We start from the raw sequence: 16,279 nt of genomic DNA, 5'->3' as shown, positions 1-16,279 counted from the left end.
GTAGCAGCCCTCATTCAACAACATTCAAACAATACTAAATTTAGACAATAGTTTATAACAATTATTTGTTATTTCAATAGGCTTGATTAAATTGTGGCCTTGCCAAAGTACGAGTACCTCTTGGTATAAATTGTACTCGGTAAGTGGAGTCTATTGCATATACAATAGCATAATGATGATTATGAATCAAGTCAATTTTTTCATATCAGTCTAATTGAATTGTGCTTTCTTTTCTTTTTTTCTTTCCATTGCGACGGTAAAATTGACTGAAACTACACACGAATGCTACCCCAAATTCGACCGTAAACTTGGGCCTGGTAATGGGTGATTTGCGCTAACAATTGTTCCTTTTAATTAAAAGTACATAATGAAATATCAATATCAAATCCCTTTATTATAATCCAAATTTTAATCAAAAATCTATTATTGCTTTCACAAATTACGTTCAAAAAAAATTCGGCATTTTTATCACTTTTTCACGTCAAAAGTTAAACTATGTCATTTTGAGACAAGCCGGTAAAATGCATTCTTTTATATGAAAAAATAACTAATTTGGAGATTGTTTAATTTAGTTATTGAACAGAAATATTGAAAATATAAAGAGAAAAAATTATATTTATTTTTCATTGTTTACTGTAATATTATTCCCGAATAAATCGTTCAATTGCCGACACATAAAGCACCCAAGTTTCAAGTGAAATACTTTGAATTTGACAGATGTGACAGTTAAAGTCGATATTTGGATCATTGTGAAATTCAAACCAAAAAGATCATAGATAAGTAAAATAACGTAATATTTTTAAATATGTTTGCCATTTTATTATGAAAAAATAAATAAAATTGAATATGCAGCAAAAATATATCAATCTAATAATTTCAACTTCGTTATTTTGTATTGTTTTAGTGAAAATTCATGAAATATGTCGAGATTTGGGAGCCGAGAATTGGACGAATATCCGACATTTGGAATTTCCGATGTTACGACGGAAAAATGGAAAATAATAATATATTTTTGAAAATTTCTTTCTTTTGACAAATGTGAAATGAAGCACAATTAAATTCTGGATAGAATTGTGTATAGAATGATATTTATAGATGAAAGCAAAAGTGTTAAATATCAAATTGAAGTTGAAAATTCAAACAAATAGTCCGACATTTAGGCGAGTGTCCATATAACCATCTATTTTCAAAAAATTCGGCTTAATTTCGACTCGATTCAAAGTCAAAGAACAACTGTGAATTAAAAATAGTTTTTTGTTCCAGTTTTGTATGACCAGCTCCACCGCATTTATTTTATAAATAGCTTTCATTGGGCTGAATGTGAGTGGGGGATGGTAAAAAGTTTTGAGTTATTCTTTGAAGACTGGGCTGGTATTCTAATACACTTTTCCGATCAATTTATTCGGAATTATTCCGAATAATATATTTCTATGAATGAATATTTTACTTCATAAACATTGCTGCACATAGCGAGAATAATAGGCGTTATTCATAAGACAAAAAAAACAAACAAACAACATTCTACTTATTTTTAGTGAAATTATTCCGAAACCTGTCTACATGGTGGAATTAATTATATAGTTTCTATTTAAAAAAAATAATAATTTTTTGTCTTTTCAACATTTTGCAACAAATGTAGACATCAAAAGTATCAAAATAAAACTCTAATAGGACTCTACATTTGACGCCACACGTTGAAAAGATTTTAAAAAAATGTCACACACTCGTAATGTCTGCTACCGTCAGGCACTGAAACGGACTGAAAACAATAGAAATGATTGTAATATTGATTGTAAGTGTTAATATAATAATAACAATAATTTCTATTATTTTCACTGAGCTGAGCTGTTTAAATAAACAATATTTCCGAATGATTCTTGTAGAATAGACTTAGAATACCAGCCCTGAAAACATTTTGCTCCTCAATTTTCTCAAAAATGAAATGGAGGTTCATACTAGATAGAATAGCCTTTTTGATATAATTTTCTTTCGATTTGCTAGGGTTTTTTGATGAAAAAAATTCTTTCAATTTGCTAGGGCTTTTGACGAAAAAAAATAAGACTTTTCTTTTTCCAAATTTTTGTGTCATTAAACATCAAAAAAATTTCTTATTTTAAGCAATTGACATGATTTTTGTATAAAATTCAGTTTGTAGCTCGAATGATGATGTAAACAATGTTTCCTAAAACGTTCTCATTTTATTTAATTTAATCATGTTTAATTGTGTATCTAAGAAAATTTCATTTCATTTTTCATTATTGATTAACTGATACAGTATGTTATTTTTTTACCTTAAAAAGCCAATGGTAAAATTTACCGATTTTTCGATTATTGGTCTGTCTACTTTTTATTCAAAAATTTTTTTTAAAAAATATTGGTTAAAAATATATTTCATTCCAAATTAATCTCATAACTGCGAACATCATCTTAATCATTACGAATGTCGGTTTATGACTTTGACAAAGGAAGTCCAAATGTGAAGTAAATCTTATAAGTTATATATTACAACCGATGTTTTTTTTATTTTGAAAAATTTTCCATTATTTATTTTATTTAAATACATTCCTTATTGTAAATGAATTAATTTTTTTTTGAGTCAAAAACAAAAAAAAAGCATTATCGAAACTTTATCTCTCAAATGAGCCGAAAAAGGTCAGTTTTTCAAGATTATTCAGCTTGCCGAAAAATTAAGCCAAAAATATATATATGAATTGAGTCATTCTACAAATGGTCAATCAAAGCAATTTTTACCTCGATGTGACTAACAAGTTAGTGACTCAAAAATCTATTACATAGATACAGCATTTTCATCGATACAGCTCATAAACATAAAGATCAAAACAAATAAAATGTATGGCAACCACATAGTAGATGTCCTCGTGATATATGTATTGAAATTCTCAATGAAAATCTGTTCATATTTGATTAATGAAAATTGAGAAAATTCGACACTTAATTTACATATTTACAGAATATATTAACGGTGTATAACTTTCTTTGCAGCTCAATTTTTTCTCATTCATACAATTTATATTGTTGTAACCTTTAAAAAATGTCAAATTTTATACATAATGATTATTCACAATTAGCTCAAATTCTCAACTTGAGCGCTGTTACCGAGCTAGTTCTTTCAAATTTGATTCAAACCTTTTGTTAAATTTGATCCAAACTAAATTTATTCATTACATAAAATTCAGATAAAATCAATTAATAGACCCATAAGTTAGTTCAGCAACAAAATTACTACGTTTGTTGAAAAAAGGATGTTCAAATTTTCTACTCGAAATTTTCAAAAGAAATTCATTTAGATGCGTTTCATTTCATGAATTTATTTTCAACTTTACTCTATTCATATATACAATTCGTATTTAAAGTTATAATTGGTAAAGTAAAAATTCGATAAAGCAGATGTCACAGATATTTTTTAGTTTAACATTGTTTATGCACGAAAAGTGTGATGTCTTATAGACGGAGTCTAAATTATTATTTTCACTTCTTAAATGGAATGAAAAATGAATTAAAAGAGAATTAATCATTTTCGTGTTAAAATAGAAGTTTCTTATCTTTGAACCTTATGCCTGTGTGTTTTCTCCAATAGCTTTTATGATTCTTGATTTAATTTTTTATTGTATATTATAGAACTGAATGTCGATTCTATTTGATATGGCATCTTTTGGCATTGTGTGTTCGCTATTTTGATATTTCTACGTTCAATAATTTGTTCATTTTATTACACCTCTTGTTTGACCTGGTACGAGAAAATTGTTAAAGAAAAACAATCGATTAGTACCACAAAAAGAAAATATCATAAATATTATAATAATAACAACAATATTAGATTGTTATAAGCAATTTTTGTTCTCAACAAATATTGCCTAACTTTATAGTTTGTTAAATTTATTCCATATAATTATAATATTAAGAATAAAGATCAAACACAGTTTTAATCTACGGCAAATGACCTTTTATGTCCCTTGCAGTTACTAAAGTTTTGAGCAAAACATAAAAGTATGATATGTATAAAAATGTAACGCTTTTAGTACATTTTAACGATGAAAATGTTACGCTGAAACCCATTTTGGTGGTCATTTTCGTATTGAATAGAAGGTAGATCATACATTTCCAATAAAGAATAAAGATTTTTAGTGGAATAGGATTAGACTTTTAGTGTAACAAATCGAGAAATTGACGTATACACGTTTAATCGAAACTTACAGAATTCACAGAAAACGGATTTTAACGTTTTTCCACCAATTAAGTTGCACAATCATTCGCACTTTATTTTCACTAAAATTGTTTTCAAATTTTGTAGTAGAAAAATAATAATTCAGTTTCTTTATTTTATTTATTAATTTATATACTGGTACGATAAATTCTCAAACAATTATTTCTCTAAATATACAAAATACGAATATGATTGTGTGCATGATCTAAGATGTAAGAAGCGTAAAATTTGAATTCTGTGCATCCTGTGATTTTTTTTATTTCTGTCAAATTCGGTGGAAATGTGTACGCACACAATTTAAATATCTGTATTGTGTGTGACTTCTACTATAGGCGCACCACACTACAGTGAAATTCCAAGCACTGTATATAAGTGAACTTTGTGTCCAATATTGAGGTTGGAATCGAGGAATCCCTGAAATCGTAAAAATCAAAGAATTCATTGAAATCACATAATTCAAATTGGATTCATAGGTGTCTACCTCCTGGATTAAAATGGATTCAATAATCCCATGTATGGAATAGCAAAATTTAGTTAGATTCAATGTTTTTGTAGTGAACAGGACAGAATTTCATTTAATCATTGATTTGCTTTGAGATAGAAATTTTTTCTTTTTTAAATATTTTTTAATTTTAAAATAATAAAAAAAAAACAAATTTACAAAACAATAAAATTACTTTCTTAAATATTATTCTTGAAAAAATAATATGAATTATCAGTAACAAAATGTCATACGCCAGTTTCGATAAATAAGTTTTTAAATAATTTAATAGCGGCAAAATGTGATATTATATTTGACAATGAATTGACGGATATATTGGAATCATGGTTTATTAGTTTATGTCTCCCCCTAGCATTGTACATCATAATTTGAACCCGACCTAGCACCACGTTAAGTTTTACAAGTTTGCATAATCACATCATATGTTACAATTGAATCCTTTTTGAAGAGTTTGTGATTTTTCAATTTTGTGTTTGTTGTTATTTGAATGAGTAATTTTTTTTGTTGCTCGATCGATTCTTGTAAGCAACGCGTTGAATACATGTTCTGAAATTCACAACAGAATGAAATCAAAATTACAAATATGTATATTTCGGCACGCGATTAAATTGATTTTGGACAGCGACGCAACTCTTACATATTAGAATAAGCAGTAATTTCAAAGATCGTTACTTTATCTCACATTCACTTTAGTGCATATTTTTTTTTGTAATTTCTGTAGTTATTGTGACAACAACGGATTTCATCGTCTCATCACCGAATAACATTTTAAGCGTTCATTTCGAACTCAGTTTGTTTTTCCATTTTCATTGGTTTTTCTCAGTCCAAAATGAGTAGAAAAATAGTTTGCACGATTGGATCTCGATGATTAAATTAAGTCGACCGAAGTGAATGATAAAATCTTCTATTGTTTTCACTCCATTTCAGCATCTCACGTTAGCTTCCTAAGCTGAGCATGAAAATATCTCAATATAATGTCTGGCTTCTTCACTAGAGCGGCCCTTTTCTTTGCGATAGCAGCTTTTTTCTTTTTACAGATGATTCATTTGTCGCAGAAAAAATAAACAATTGTATACAATGAGATTTGATTTTAGTTTATAAAAAGAATTTAAATAAAAGAATTTTTAAACGTTTATCATTGCAATTATTTATTTTTTATTTCATAAATGCGAATTTCGAATCGAAAACTATGACAATCGACAGTTAACTGCCGTGCACGTCGGTGCTGAACATTTAGTCATATTCAAAAGTTTGCATCACATCATTTTTTTCGTTTTTTTTATTTTACAATAGACGCAAAATGGGTTGCCACAAGCCAAGCGATCCCAACACTGTGTGATCACAGATGAATTAAACAGGGACTCACCAAGGTCATACAGCCGTAGTACTAAGACGTTATAATTGCAATAATTTTGACTTTATCCATCGAAGCAACGGAAATTGCATGTCATTAGTTCTTCTCATGAAAGTAAATTATTTTTTTTTATTTGTTTCTTGTTTTGAATTAAAAAAAACATGATATTATTTTTTGATATTTCATATCATTCGAACGTATGTTCTTCTCTAATGACAATAAAATTCAAAATAAAAAGATGATGAATTCAGCGTGATCCAACGTTTTATTAACCCTTCATGCGTATAGTATGGGTCTATTGGATCCTCCATACAAAATGTATGGAAACATGGATTATATATATGGATATGGAGAACAAAATTGTCAAGAAAATTTAAAAATAAATAAAGATGGGACACAGTAGTGCAACCACTACGAAACTGATGACTGCTAAAGTGGTTGACGTTCAACCGCAAAGCGAATGAATGCAAGCATCATTCACACTAAGCGCACGTTCATTCAGTCATCTTCAACGGTGAATAACATGTGTTAGGTAAGTTTTGAGACCAAATTCAGGCCTCCTCCATTTGAACAACAAATATACAATACTACATAAATTCTTTTTTATTGGTAATTTATTCATAGGCTATCGAATAGCACATTCAATTTACACTTAATGGACCATTGTCTTCTATTTTTCCCAGTATGCGCCAAACCTTTTCTTTCAACTTTCTCTCAAACCTTCCAACCAATTGTTGCACGTTTCAAGTATTTTGGACCTTCGCCTATAACATGCATCCAAAAACAGACTAGAAATAATTAATTTAGTATCTTTTTGCGAAGTTAAAAAGATGGTCCTTTTTTATGGAAATGCTATTTTTTAAGAAGTGAGCCATTATTGTGATTTTTTCTGCTTGCAAAGCACAATTTTGTCTTTAATCATATAGTTCTCAACGAATTCTATCGATTTCAACAATATTCGGTTGATAATGGAGCATCTAATGGAGGTTTAACCTTACGATACAGCACTTAATGTTCGAATAATGGTTCTAAGACACCTTTTAAAGAAGATCCCAAACCACTTGCACTTGATTCGTGGCTCAATTTGGAGACGAATGCTTTAGCGTCCAAAATCATGAATTTTTCAGTGTAACACGCGGTAGATGAAGTAAACACCTAATTTTTGACACCCTTTAAAATTTTTGCGTACCTTATTTTGCTGATTCCTAATGATCGTGTCCAAATTTATTGTTTTGGTTTACCCCCGATTTAAATTTCTATAGACAAATCGATTACACAATAAACAAATCAAAATCAGCCCTTGGCCAGTTGAATAACATTTTTAAAAATAAATTAATTAACACAGATGTCAAAAAACTGGCATACAAACAATTAATTAGACCCATTATTACATATGTATGTCCTATCTAGTGGAATACTTCCTCCAATCAAATGGAGAGAATAAGAAAATTCGAAAGAAAAATTTTAAGACATTGTACTGGTCGCTATAGAGACCAAGATGGAAAATATTTTAACTCTGCGATGTTATACAACGAGAGCAATATTGATAGAATAGACAGATATATCGTTAATCTTGCATTAAATTTTTACGATAAAATCGATATAAACAGGGATATTAAACCATTTAATGAATGGCAAAATTTACTTCAAGCAAGCAATGGTTTCCATAGGCAACCTGCCTATAACTGGCTTAAAAATAAATCCAACGAATTTTTCGAATTTGACGGCAAGCTACTTTTTTACAACAAAAACAGATCGGGCAACATAGCCTATATCACACACCAATAGATATAGTTACGGTTTTTTCTTTTCCTTTTCCCGTATTTATTAAAAACTAACACATTAAATTAATAAATACCGAACCATAAAGCTTGCGAGCAAACATCAACATTTTCATTAGAATTAGTTCATAAAACTTCTTGTAACTAGAATTTAAGCAAAAATAAAATAAAGTTACGCTTTTGAAAAAAAAAAAAATTTTTTTTTGGTTCTGCTGTAACCATAAAAATCAACAAGAATAAATTTTTGCTTGACTAACCCGGTTTTCGGTACTTGATGACAATTTTGAAGGGAATACGACCGTATTTTTTGCATTCTCTAGAATTCTCATCTTCATACTAAGTCCCTGAAAAACGATACATGGTTCGAAGACAGTTCGGTTCATCTTTAGACACATGCAGAATTTGTTTTGAAACCATTCCAAAACCATTTGAGACACTTTTTCGTAAATCCAATTTGGACGTCATCACGAATGGAAATTTTTGTGCAAATTGTGTTTGACAGTAGAGTAGTAGTAGTCCCATTAAGTCTCCTATGTGCATTGGTTGACATTTTTGTTTTGTTTATGTAGCGCAATAAACGCCTGAATTTAGTCTCAAAACTAAACTCACACATGTTACATGTTACATTTAGCTCTGTAATCTAATTGTATTTGAAGAATTTTCGTTGAGTTCAGTCTTTCTATCTCTCGCGAGGCACAAACCGATGACCGTTTGCATTTTTTATGAACTTAATGTTAACTATTTAGTCAGCCAGTATTTGGCGGTGAAAATAAATTGAATTGAATTGAATTGAATCAACGTTTGCGGCATCGCAGCATTCGTCATTTACAACTATGTCATATTTTTGATACGAAAAATACACATTTCAACGAAAGTGGTTTCTCATCGAAATGTTTGGTGCATTACTGATGGTTTACATGTACTCGCAGCATGGAAGTGCAGCTACATCCAACTTTGAATCAATTTCGTAAAATAATTTTAAACGTTCCGAATATCACCGAAGGATCATCGCCGCAGTCATCAACGCAAAAACGTCGTTGTCCTTTATGTCCAGTTCCTCTCGTTGAGTAAACTTGTTGTAGTAAATGTAACAAGTGAACATTCAAACTTGACTGTTTTGTGTATACAAAATGAAAATAAAAACGCACACATAAAACTGATTCTTCAGACTCGAATTGATTTCCCTACATTTATTTCAATACTTTTTATTTATGCCTCTATTTATTCAACTCACTTCATTGATTTTTGCTTCCTCAAAATATTTTCATACATTTTGTACGATGAGTCTGATGGACCTATACTATACGTTTTTGTTCTCAAGTCATACTGTACGCAGAAGACTTAAGACACGTGACAACATCGGCAAAGTCTGGCTTATGATACCATGTTTTCGTAAGTTGGTAAAAGCTACTAAAATCGTTTGTCCCACAAATGATTCGGCAACGGAGGAGCAATACCTCGACAACGTTCATATCAACCTGAAAACCGCATTGCCAATGACGATTGCGAAAAATTTTTTAAGCTGAAAACATCTTCAACAACTTGTACCGATGAAAGGCCATACTTCGGTGATAAAGATATAAAAGAATTTTTCGAAACCACAGTCAATTGGTAAAACTTATTCAACTGATAGTCTCTTTTGAAAAATATGCCACAGAGATGTCAGAAATGGTAAATTTAATTCGTTGTTGGTTGATTTTATATTAAATTAAATCTACCAAAATTGAAATAAAATACCACATTCCTTCTCTCTGTGCACCGAGATACCAGGAATGGGAATATTGAAAGACAGCTTCGATTGAGAGAAAGTTGTTGGACGAGCTGCATTGGTTAGGTGCACCCGAAGATTGCAACATCAAAAAATGTGTAGACGGAAATTGGTTCTAATCGATTCTGATTCAGATATATATTCAACGTGAAATCCGATGGTATCATAAAAAGTACAAAGATCGTCGTGATGCACCACAAATCAAAAAATTTCTCTTTATGTCAATGGATTCCGCGGAAATAAAATTGGAAGTTGTAATCTATTTTTCGATGTGAATAAAAATTAAAAACTTATCAAAAAGGATTTTGATTTGCCCAATTTGTTCCGATAGACCAATGTCTGCGTCGATAGACAACAAGCCAAAAGTACCACAACTCGAAACAAATGATGCCGAAATCAAAGAAAAGTATGAAGAAGAAAATTGAAATATGCTGTTGTTATCCGGGCATACAGACATGAAACACTTCAGTACGACGAGATTTGGATAACAAAGTCATTTTGATTTTTTTAAATGAATGAAAGTGTTAAAACAATATCGCTTTTGTTGTTCTTATTTTCTTAGATCTTTTTGTTTCTTATTTTTGCGTATACCCAGCAAACGTTATTACTGCCTTGTAACGAATAAGGCTGCCAAGATGCAAAGGCCGAAAGAATTACACGGCTTTTATTCATTAATTACACGATTGTTCACATTCGAAGAGAAACCTGATCGTAATCGTGTTGCAGCTACTTTGGGTGAAATTCCATATTGTGTTTTATTATATAATGCGTTAGCTGAATGCGTAGTAGCAGCAACCCTCATTTAACACCAGCATTCAAACAATACTTAATTTGTAAATTAGTTTATAACAATGATTTGTTGTTCGCTACTCTTGATTTACCTCTTGGTATGAATTGTACTATGTAAGTGGAGTTTTTTGTATATTGATTATGTTGAATCAAGTCAATTTTTTTCATATCAATCTAATTGAATTTTTTTCCCTTTTTTCATTACTTTGCTGACGTTGGATGTTACTGAAAGTACACACAAATCCGGGCGCAAATACAACCGTAAACTTGTGTCTGATGATAAAGATTTTACCTTAAAATTCGTTTCATGTGATATTTGCAGTATAATAAATAATTGTGTGTCCCTATAAGGACAATTGTTAAACTATGGTTCCATTAAATTTTATATCACTTGAGAGATTGTATATAAGTAAAGAATAAAATTTATCGTTCATTTTATTTTGTTATTTGATGTAATTTTTTTTATCAAAAAAATTCTCAGATTATGACTTTTTTCAAGCTATTGGATTTTTCTCTGAGCCTTATGAATAATATTTATTCTATCAAATATTGTGAGACTAATGATATCTACTCACCTCTTCATCTAACTTTTCTTCTTTAATGGCTAACGAATTATCACCACTTGAAGTAATTGTTGATCTTGTAATTTTTCCACTAGATTGATTTGTTGCATCTGTCACAATGGTTTGTACTGGATTTGTTAAACGATCAACATAAATATTCCGTGTTTTCGCATTTTGTGTATTTTTTTCGTTTTCTTCACTTTCGGTGTCAAGAAGTTCTATCGTGACTCGACAATCAATTTTATACTAAAATTTAAAAAAGACAAGTTAGAAATTATAATCTTTTATTATCACAAGAAAAATAGTTCACTTACTATGTACACTTTAAAACAATTCTCATCTTGTAGAATGTTCTCGGCCCTTCGTTGGTATGCCATTTCAACAGTAGTTCGTTTATTAGCAGTTTTGAGATAACCACCTGCACCATTTTTACGTTGCTCTTGTTGGAACAATTCCACAACTTCGATTGCATTACGTTCAGTTACACAGTGTTGCAATTGACGCACAGCATTTTGAACAACCTAGAAATGAAGATAAAACGTGTTTGTTATTTTCACATTAAATCTATTCTTTATAGGAAATGGTTAAAAAGCAAAATTACCCTATCTAATGTGAATGCAGTATACGCATGAATGCCAAACATTTCACGTAACGAATCTTCATAATGATTTGAATCCATATTACCGTCCAATACACTTTTTAACATATCAAGGAATGTTGGATAGTAATCTTCAACTAAAACATCCGACATTGGTTTTAGACGAAGGGCCACTGCTGTGGATTCTCGCCGGTTTCCTCGGTTGTTCTGTTCTTCCGAAGCTAATAATTGAGCACGTTCATACATATTTCGCAATCGTTCACATAGAATTGCATGCAGCCGCAAAAATAAATACCAATTCGTGTTTGCAAAGAATAATGTATATGCTTCCTCCTGTTAATTTAATATATTTTTTCAAATACAATTTGATAACAACGTCGAATGAAGTTTAATTTTTTGAATATAACTTATAGAAAATGAACTTACCTGCATTTTGTTAAGAGCATATGAAGGTGATAGATCATCAAGCGAATTACAAGAACTTTCTTGCTTTATTTCTGATGATATTTCAGATTCAACAACTGTTGAAATGTTGCTTGTTTGGTTACTTTCGTCATTAATGGCACATGAAGTAGCGTCTCGGAAAGAAAAATCCGGTTTTGAAAGATGTATTTCAGACGATACACTGTCAGAGTTTTTCGGTGACTTTTGTTCAGTGTTTACAGTCGTTGTTTCATCTGTTTTATTGATCGTTTTAGTGCAACTTGTACCATCTGTTTCCTTAATGTCTTCAGTTCCACATGTTTTTCTTGGTGGTGCTACCAAATTATTATTACTACCATTTGATTGGGTGTCTGGTTTTGCCGCCACTATTATATTTCGATGATTTTCTGATGATTGAAAATCCATATCTTTGTCTTCTGTTAAAATAGAAACAAGTTTTTTTAAAATAAGCCATATATTCAATTTTGATAAACATGATTCAACATACCGTCATCGCGTTCATCATCACTGAGCTGCTGACGTGGCCAGAAGAATAGATCTGGAACAAACTGCCTTAAAATATGTTTTATTCGAGTTTTTTCTTGCTTTTGAACTGCTGTTTGTCGTTTAACATGATGTATCAAAAGATTTGCTGCATCATCTAATATACTTTTATCCTTATATGGTAGTATAAGATGTGGTCCACAAACAACTTCGGTGTTATCGTCGTTTTGTTCATGGCGCTGAAAAGATTATATATATATAATAAATAACTCAAAAGAATAAATTTCAAAGCTTAAGTAAAAAGTTGTGAATCAATGCAAAGTTTGAATATTTTTTTAATAACTTAAGTTATACTATTATATTACTAAGAATTCTTAGTTCAATTCAAAAAATAACTATAACTATAACTTCCATGGTATAAATTTACATACGTATATTGGAAACAAAAAAATAATTTGAATAAGATAATAATTTACCTCATCATAGAGAGTTTCAATATCATTGAATAAACTTTTTGATCGCAATGCTTTGATATCGTTCTGCTTAAAATTGATGCCTTGATGATCTAATGATTTGAGGTAATATCTATGGATGATCCGAAGAAAACAATAGAACAAAATGGAAATTAATCAATAAGTAATGAAACAGAATGGAAAATGGAATTATAAAAGAAAGCATATAGTTTAAGCGCAAATGACCACAACAACATTGCTTTTGTGGTCAAACTATATAGTTTCTTACATTCTAATGGTTTTTCAATCATCTCTCGCTCACGAACTCATGTATTTGGCAACACACACACACAGAAATGCTCTCTCTTTCTATCTCACATACATTTCTGTTTCCATCATCATCATTTTCATTTGAAAATCTCTTTTCACATATTATAAAATTTATTTCAATGATGATAATGGAGAAAGAATCGAAGGAATGATCGGAATTGTGGACTAATGGAATAGTAATTTAATAATAGTAATTGAGGTAATACTTTTCGTTTTGCTCACGCCATTGTTTATTAAAGCTCTTCTGGGCCTCTCGCCATTCTTCATCTTTGGCTTTTAATCTTCGAAGTACCACTTGCACAGCAATTTGTGGAGTTTTTTTAAGTCCTTGAATGATATCTGGAGCTTTATCACCATATACACGCCTTAATGCACGTTGATGAATAGTTGGAGAGTTCCCACCTAGACAATCGTCTAGTTTAAATTTCAAAAGTTCATCTTGGGACATTCTTGATATTTTTTTCTGAACTCCTTCAAGCACACGTATAGTGGCTGCATTTGTTTCAATAACCACATCTAATTCGAAGCGTTCATCCTCACATCGATAAATTATTTCTTCATATTGTGTTTTGCGTGAAGTGACAAATGTTGAGTCCTCCGCCCAAGTTGGAAATGACACCCATGTGTCATTGAGAACTTCTCGACATAAATTTGTTCGACCAGAGCACTTACGAGATTCACTAGTCTTTGGAAGTGCACAATAGCTCGCACCTAGTCGCTTACACGTTGATAAATCAATTTCTTGTGCCATTTCACCCTGATTACGATCTTGTCTTTGAGAGGTTGCCAGTGAGATTCCTTCAGAACTACTTTGTGAACCCAAGAAATCCTGGAACCATCGATGGAGTTCAGGAAATTTGCTAAGAAACGGAGTTATCAATAGTACTAGTTCTATTCTTGAAATTATTTCTTGGTTAAATAGTGTTAAACATCGTAAGAAATTATCGTATACTTCAGGGCTGCGTAGTGCTTTTCGAACCTTATCAAAGAAGGCATAATCATTGAGGGATCCAAACTTTGAAGCCTCCGATAATGTAACGTCTCGACAAATTGGCTTATGGCGTTTCGGTGGAGATGGACCATCTCGATCGCGTACCAAGTGATTCACTTGCATTGAAGGATAAGAAGGTGAACGTTTTACGGCACCACCACCAAATTTCGGAGCGACATGATTACTACGGTCTTTATCAAGACCACTATTTCGGAAGTCCTTTTCGCCGGATGTATGATAATCGCGATCGATTCGTGACAAGTTATTCTGAGAATTATTAAATGACTTCACTGTTGTCTGGTGCGTTCCAGACGATGATGTATTTACTTTTTTATCATTATGCCCGTGAGATCCACGATTTATGAACTGGGTTGCTGAATGATTTGTAGCATCTGGCAAAAATTGACCAAATTCACGCAACAGGTCTTCTTGTTGATCGAATAGTTTCGCCACTTGACTATATACTTCTGCTTCAGTTAACTGTTTTGGTGGCAAATTACCTGATCCTTCTTTTAGAACTTTTTGTTCTTTCTGATAAGCATGTAATATTTCCAAAAACCGCTTATATTTCTCTGGTTGTGCTTGAAAGCGTATCTTTATTTTATTAACATACGATATTGCATGATTGAACTCAACTGGTTGATTTTGATTTTGATTAGATCCTGCTTGTTCAGCCTGAATTATAGACTGATGTGCCTGTGAAATGTGGTGAAGATTATGACCACTATTTACATCAGTTGCAATCGATTGAGGCGGAGGTGAAATATGGTGTAAACTATGGCCTATAATGAAAAATGAGTAAGAATGAATTTCGTGAATATTGGATTAATTTCATGATTTTTTTTATAGAATGCTATTACTATTATAACTTTAGAAAATAATGAGCTCGGTAGTTATGTAATCCAGAAATTACTACCTATTTATGTACTAAATATTTAAATGTTAAATTGTAAAAATTTGAGTTACCCAAAGGTGGCTTGTTCGCAGATACGGTGTTGACTTGTGTTACTGTGTTTCCCGCTACGACACTAATTGAAGACCCTACTCCACCTTGCTGTTGTGAATGCTGTTGTTGTGAGATTGCCGCGAAATTGGATTGTGAGGACATGGAAGAAGAAGTCTGTGTTTGGGGCTGTGATTGCTGTGGACCTAATTGGTAGATTGGTTGTCTTTCAGAAATTTGATGAATTGTAGGATTTTGCATATTATGTATTAATTGGTTTCCACGGTGAGGCGACGTTGGTTGCTGTAAACAAATATTTCCCCCTGATGGGGATGGCATCGAAACAGATACTTGAAATGCAACACCTTGATCATTTGCTTGCACTTCTATTTTATATCCAGGTGGTAAAAATGTATTAAATCCAACAATCAGTTCGGGGTGACCCTTAAATAGATTTGACACTCGCTGAATTACTCCTGGAGTGTCAATACTTTGTGATTTAAATTCCTTCATGATATCCAAAAAATCATTGTACACTTGTGGTTGGTTTCCAAACTTGTATTTTACTTGATCCAAGTAACTAAGAGCATCTTCGACTTTCAGGCGCTGAAATTTTTCTTGTCCTGTCGTTTGTTGCGGTACTGTAGATACTTAATGAATAAGAAAAGTTTTATAAATTAAAAAATAATAATAAAAATATATATTAAAAGAAGTAACAATGCGACTAGACTTATTTTGTCATTACGTATGAATATGAATAAATTGAAAAGATATTGATTTCTTACTCCAAATTTGCCAGGAAGTAAAATTAATTGGCATTGTGGTTAAATTATAAATCAATTGGACGGTATTATTAAATAGTTTTCACGTTTTAAATAAAAATATCACAGCGGACGGCAGTTCGCGCGAGTGACGAAACCACATTAGTGTGTTGAAAAGTCGAACTCGCTATATATACACGTAATATACGAAATCCAGACCTAGAAGGCCGTTGGCCCCGGTTGATGTATGGTTGGAAAGCCCTTGGGCTATAGATCAAGAAAAAATATAAAAGTT

General features: G+C 31.4%; 1 protein-coding gene across 1 annotated transcript; it reads right to left on the bottom strand.

Annotated features, from left to right (window-relative positions):
* Positions 1-3,309: 3,309 nt before the first annotated feature.
* Positions 3,310-16,057, bottom strand: LOC116351930 (paired amphipathic helix protein Sin3a). Its single transcript, XM_031784088.1, has 10 exons — positions 16,009-16,057; positions 15,247-15,873; positions 13,496-15,062; positions 12,984-13,092; positions 12,512-12,746; positions 12,007-12,440; positions 11,584-11,913; positions 11,297-11,503; positions 10,995-11,228; positions 3,310-3,748 (listed from the first exon to the last, which is right to left on the bottom strand). Exons 1-10 carry the CDS (start codon positions 16,040-16,042, stop codon positions 3,731-3,733), a joined length of 3,795 nt encoding a protein of 1,264 aa, XP_031639948.1. The 5' UTR covers positions 16,043-16,057; the 3' UTR covers positions 3,310-3,730.
* Between the last annotated feature and the right edge of the window lie 222 nt (positions 16,058-16,279).

Source organism: Contarinia nasturtii, unplaced genomic scaffold (genome assembly GCF_009176525.2).
Source record: "Contarinia nasturtii isolate CC-2019 unplaced genomic scaffold, AAFC_CNas_1.1 Cnas_scaffold_6615, whole genome shotgun sequence".
Classification (NCBI taxonomy): domain Eukaryota; kingdom Metazoa; phylum Arthropoda; class Insecta; order Diptera; family Cecidomyiidae; genus Contarinia; species Contarinia nasturtii.
The sequence above is the reverse complement of the archived record's forward strand: the minus strand, read 5'-3'. Positions and strand labels throughout refer to the sequence as shown.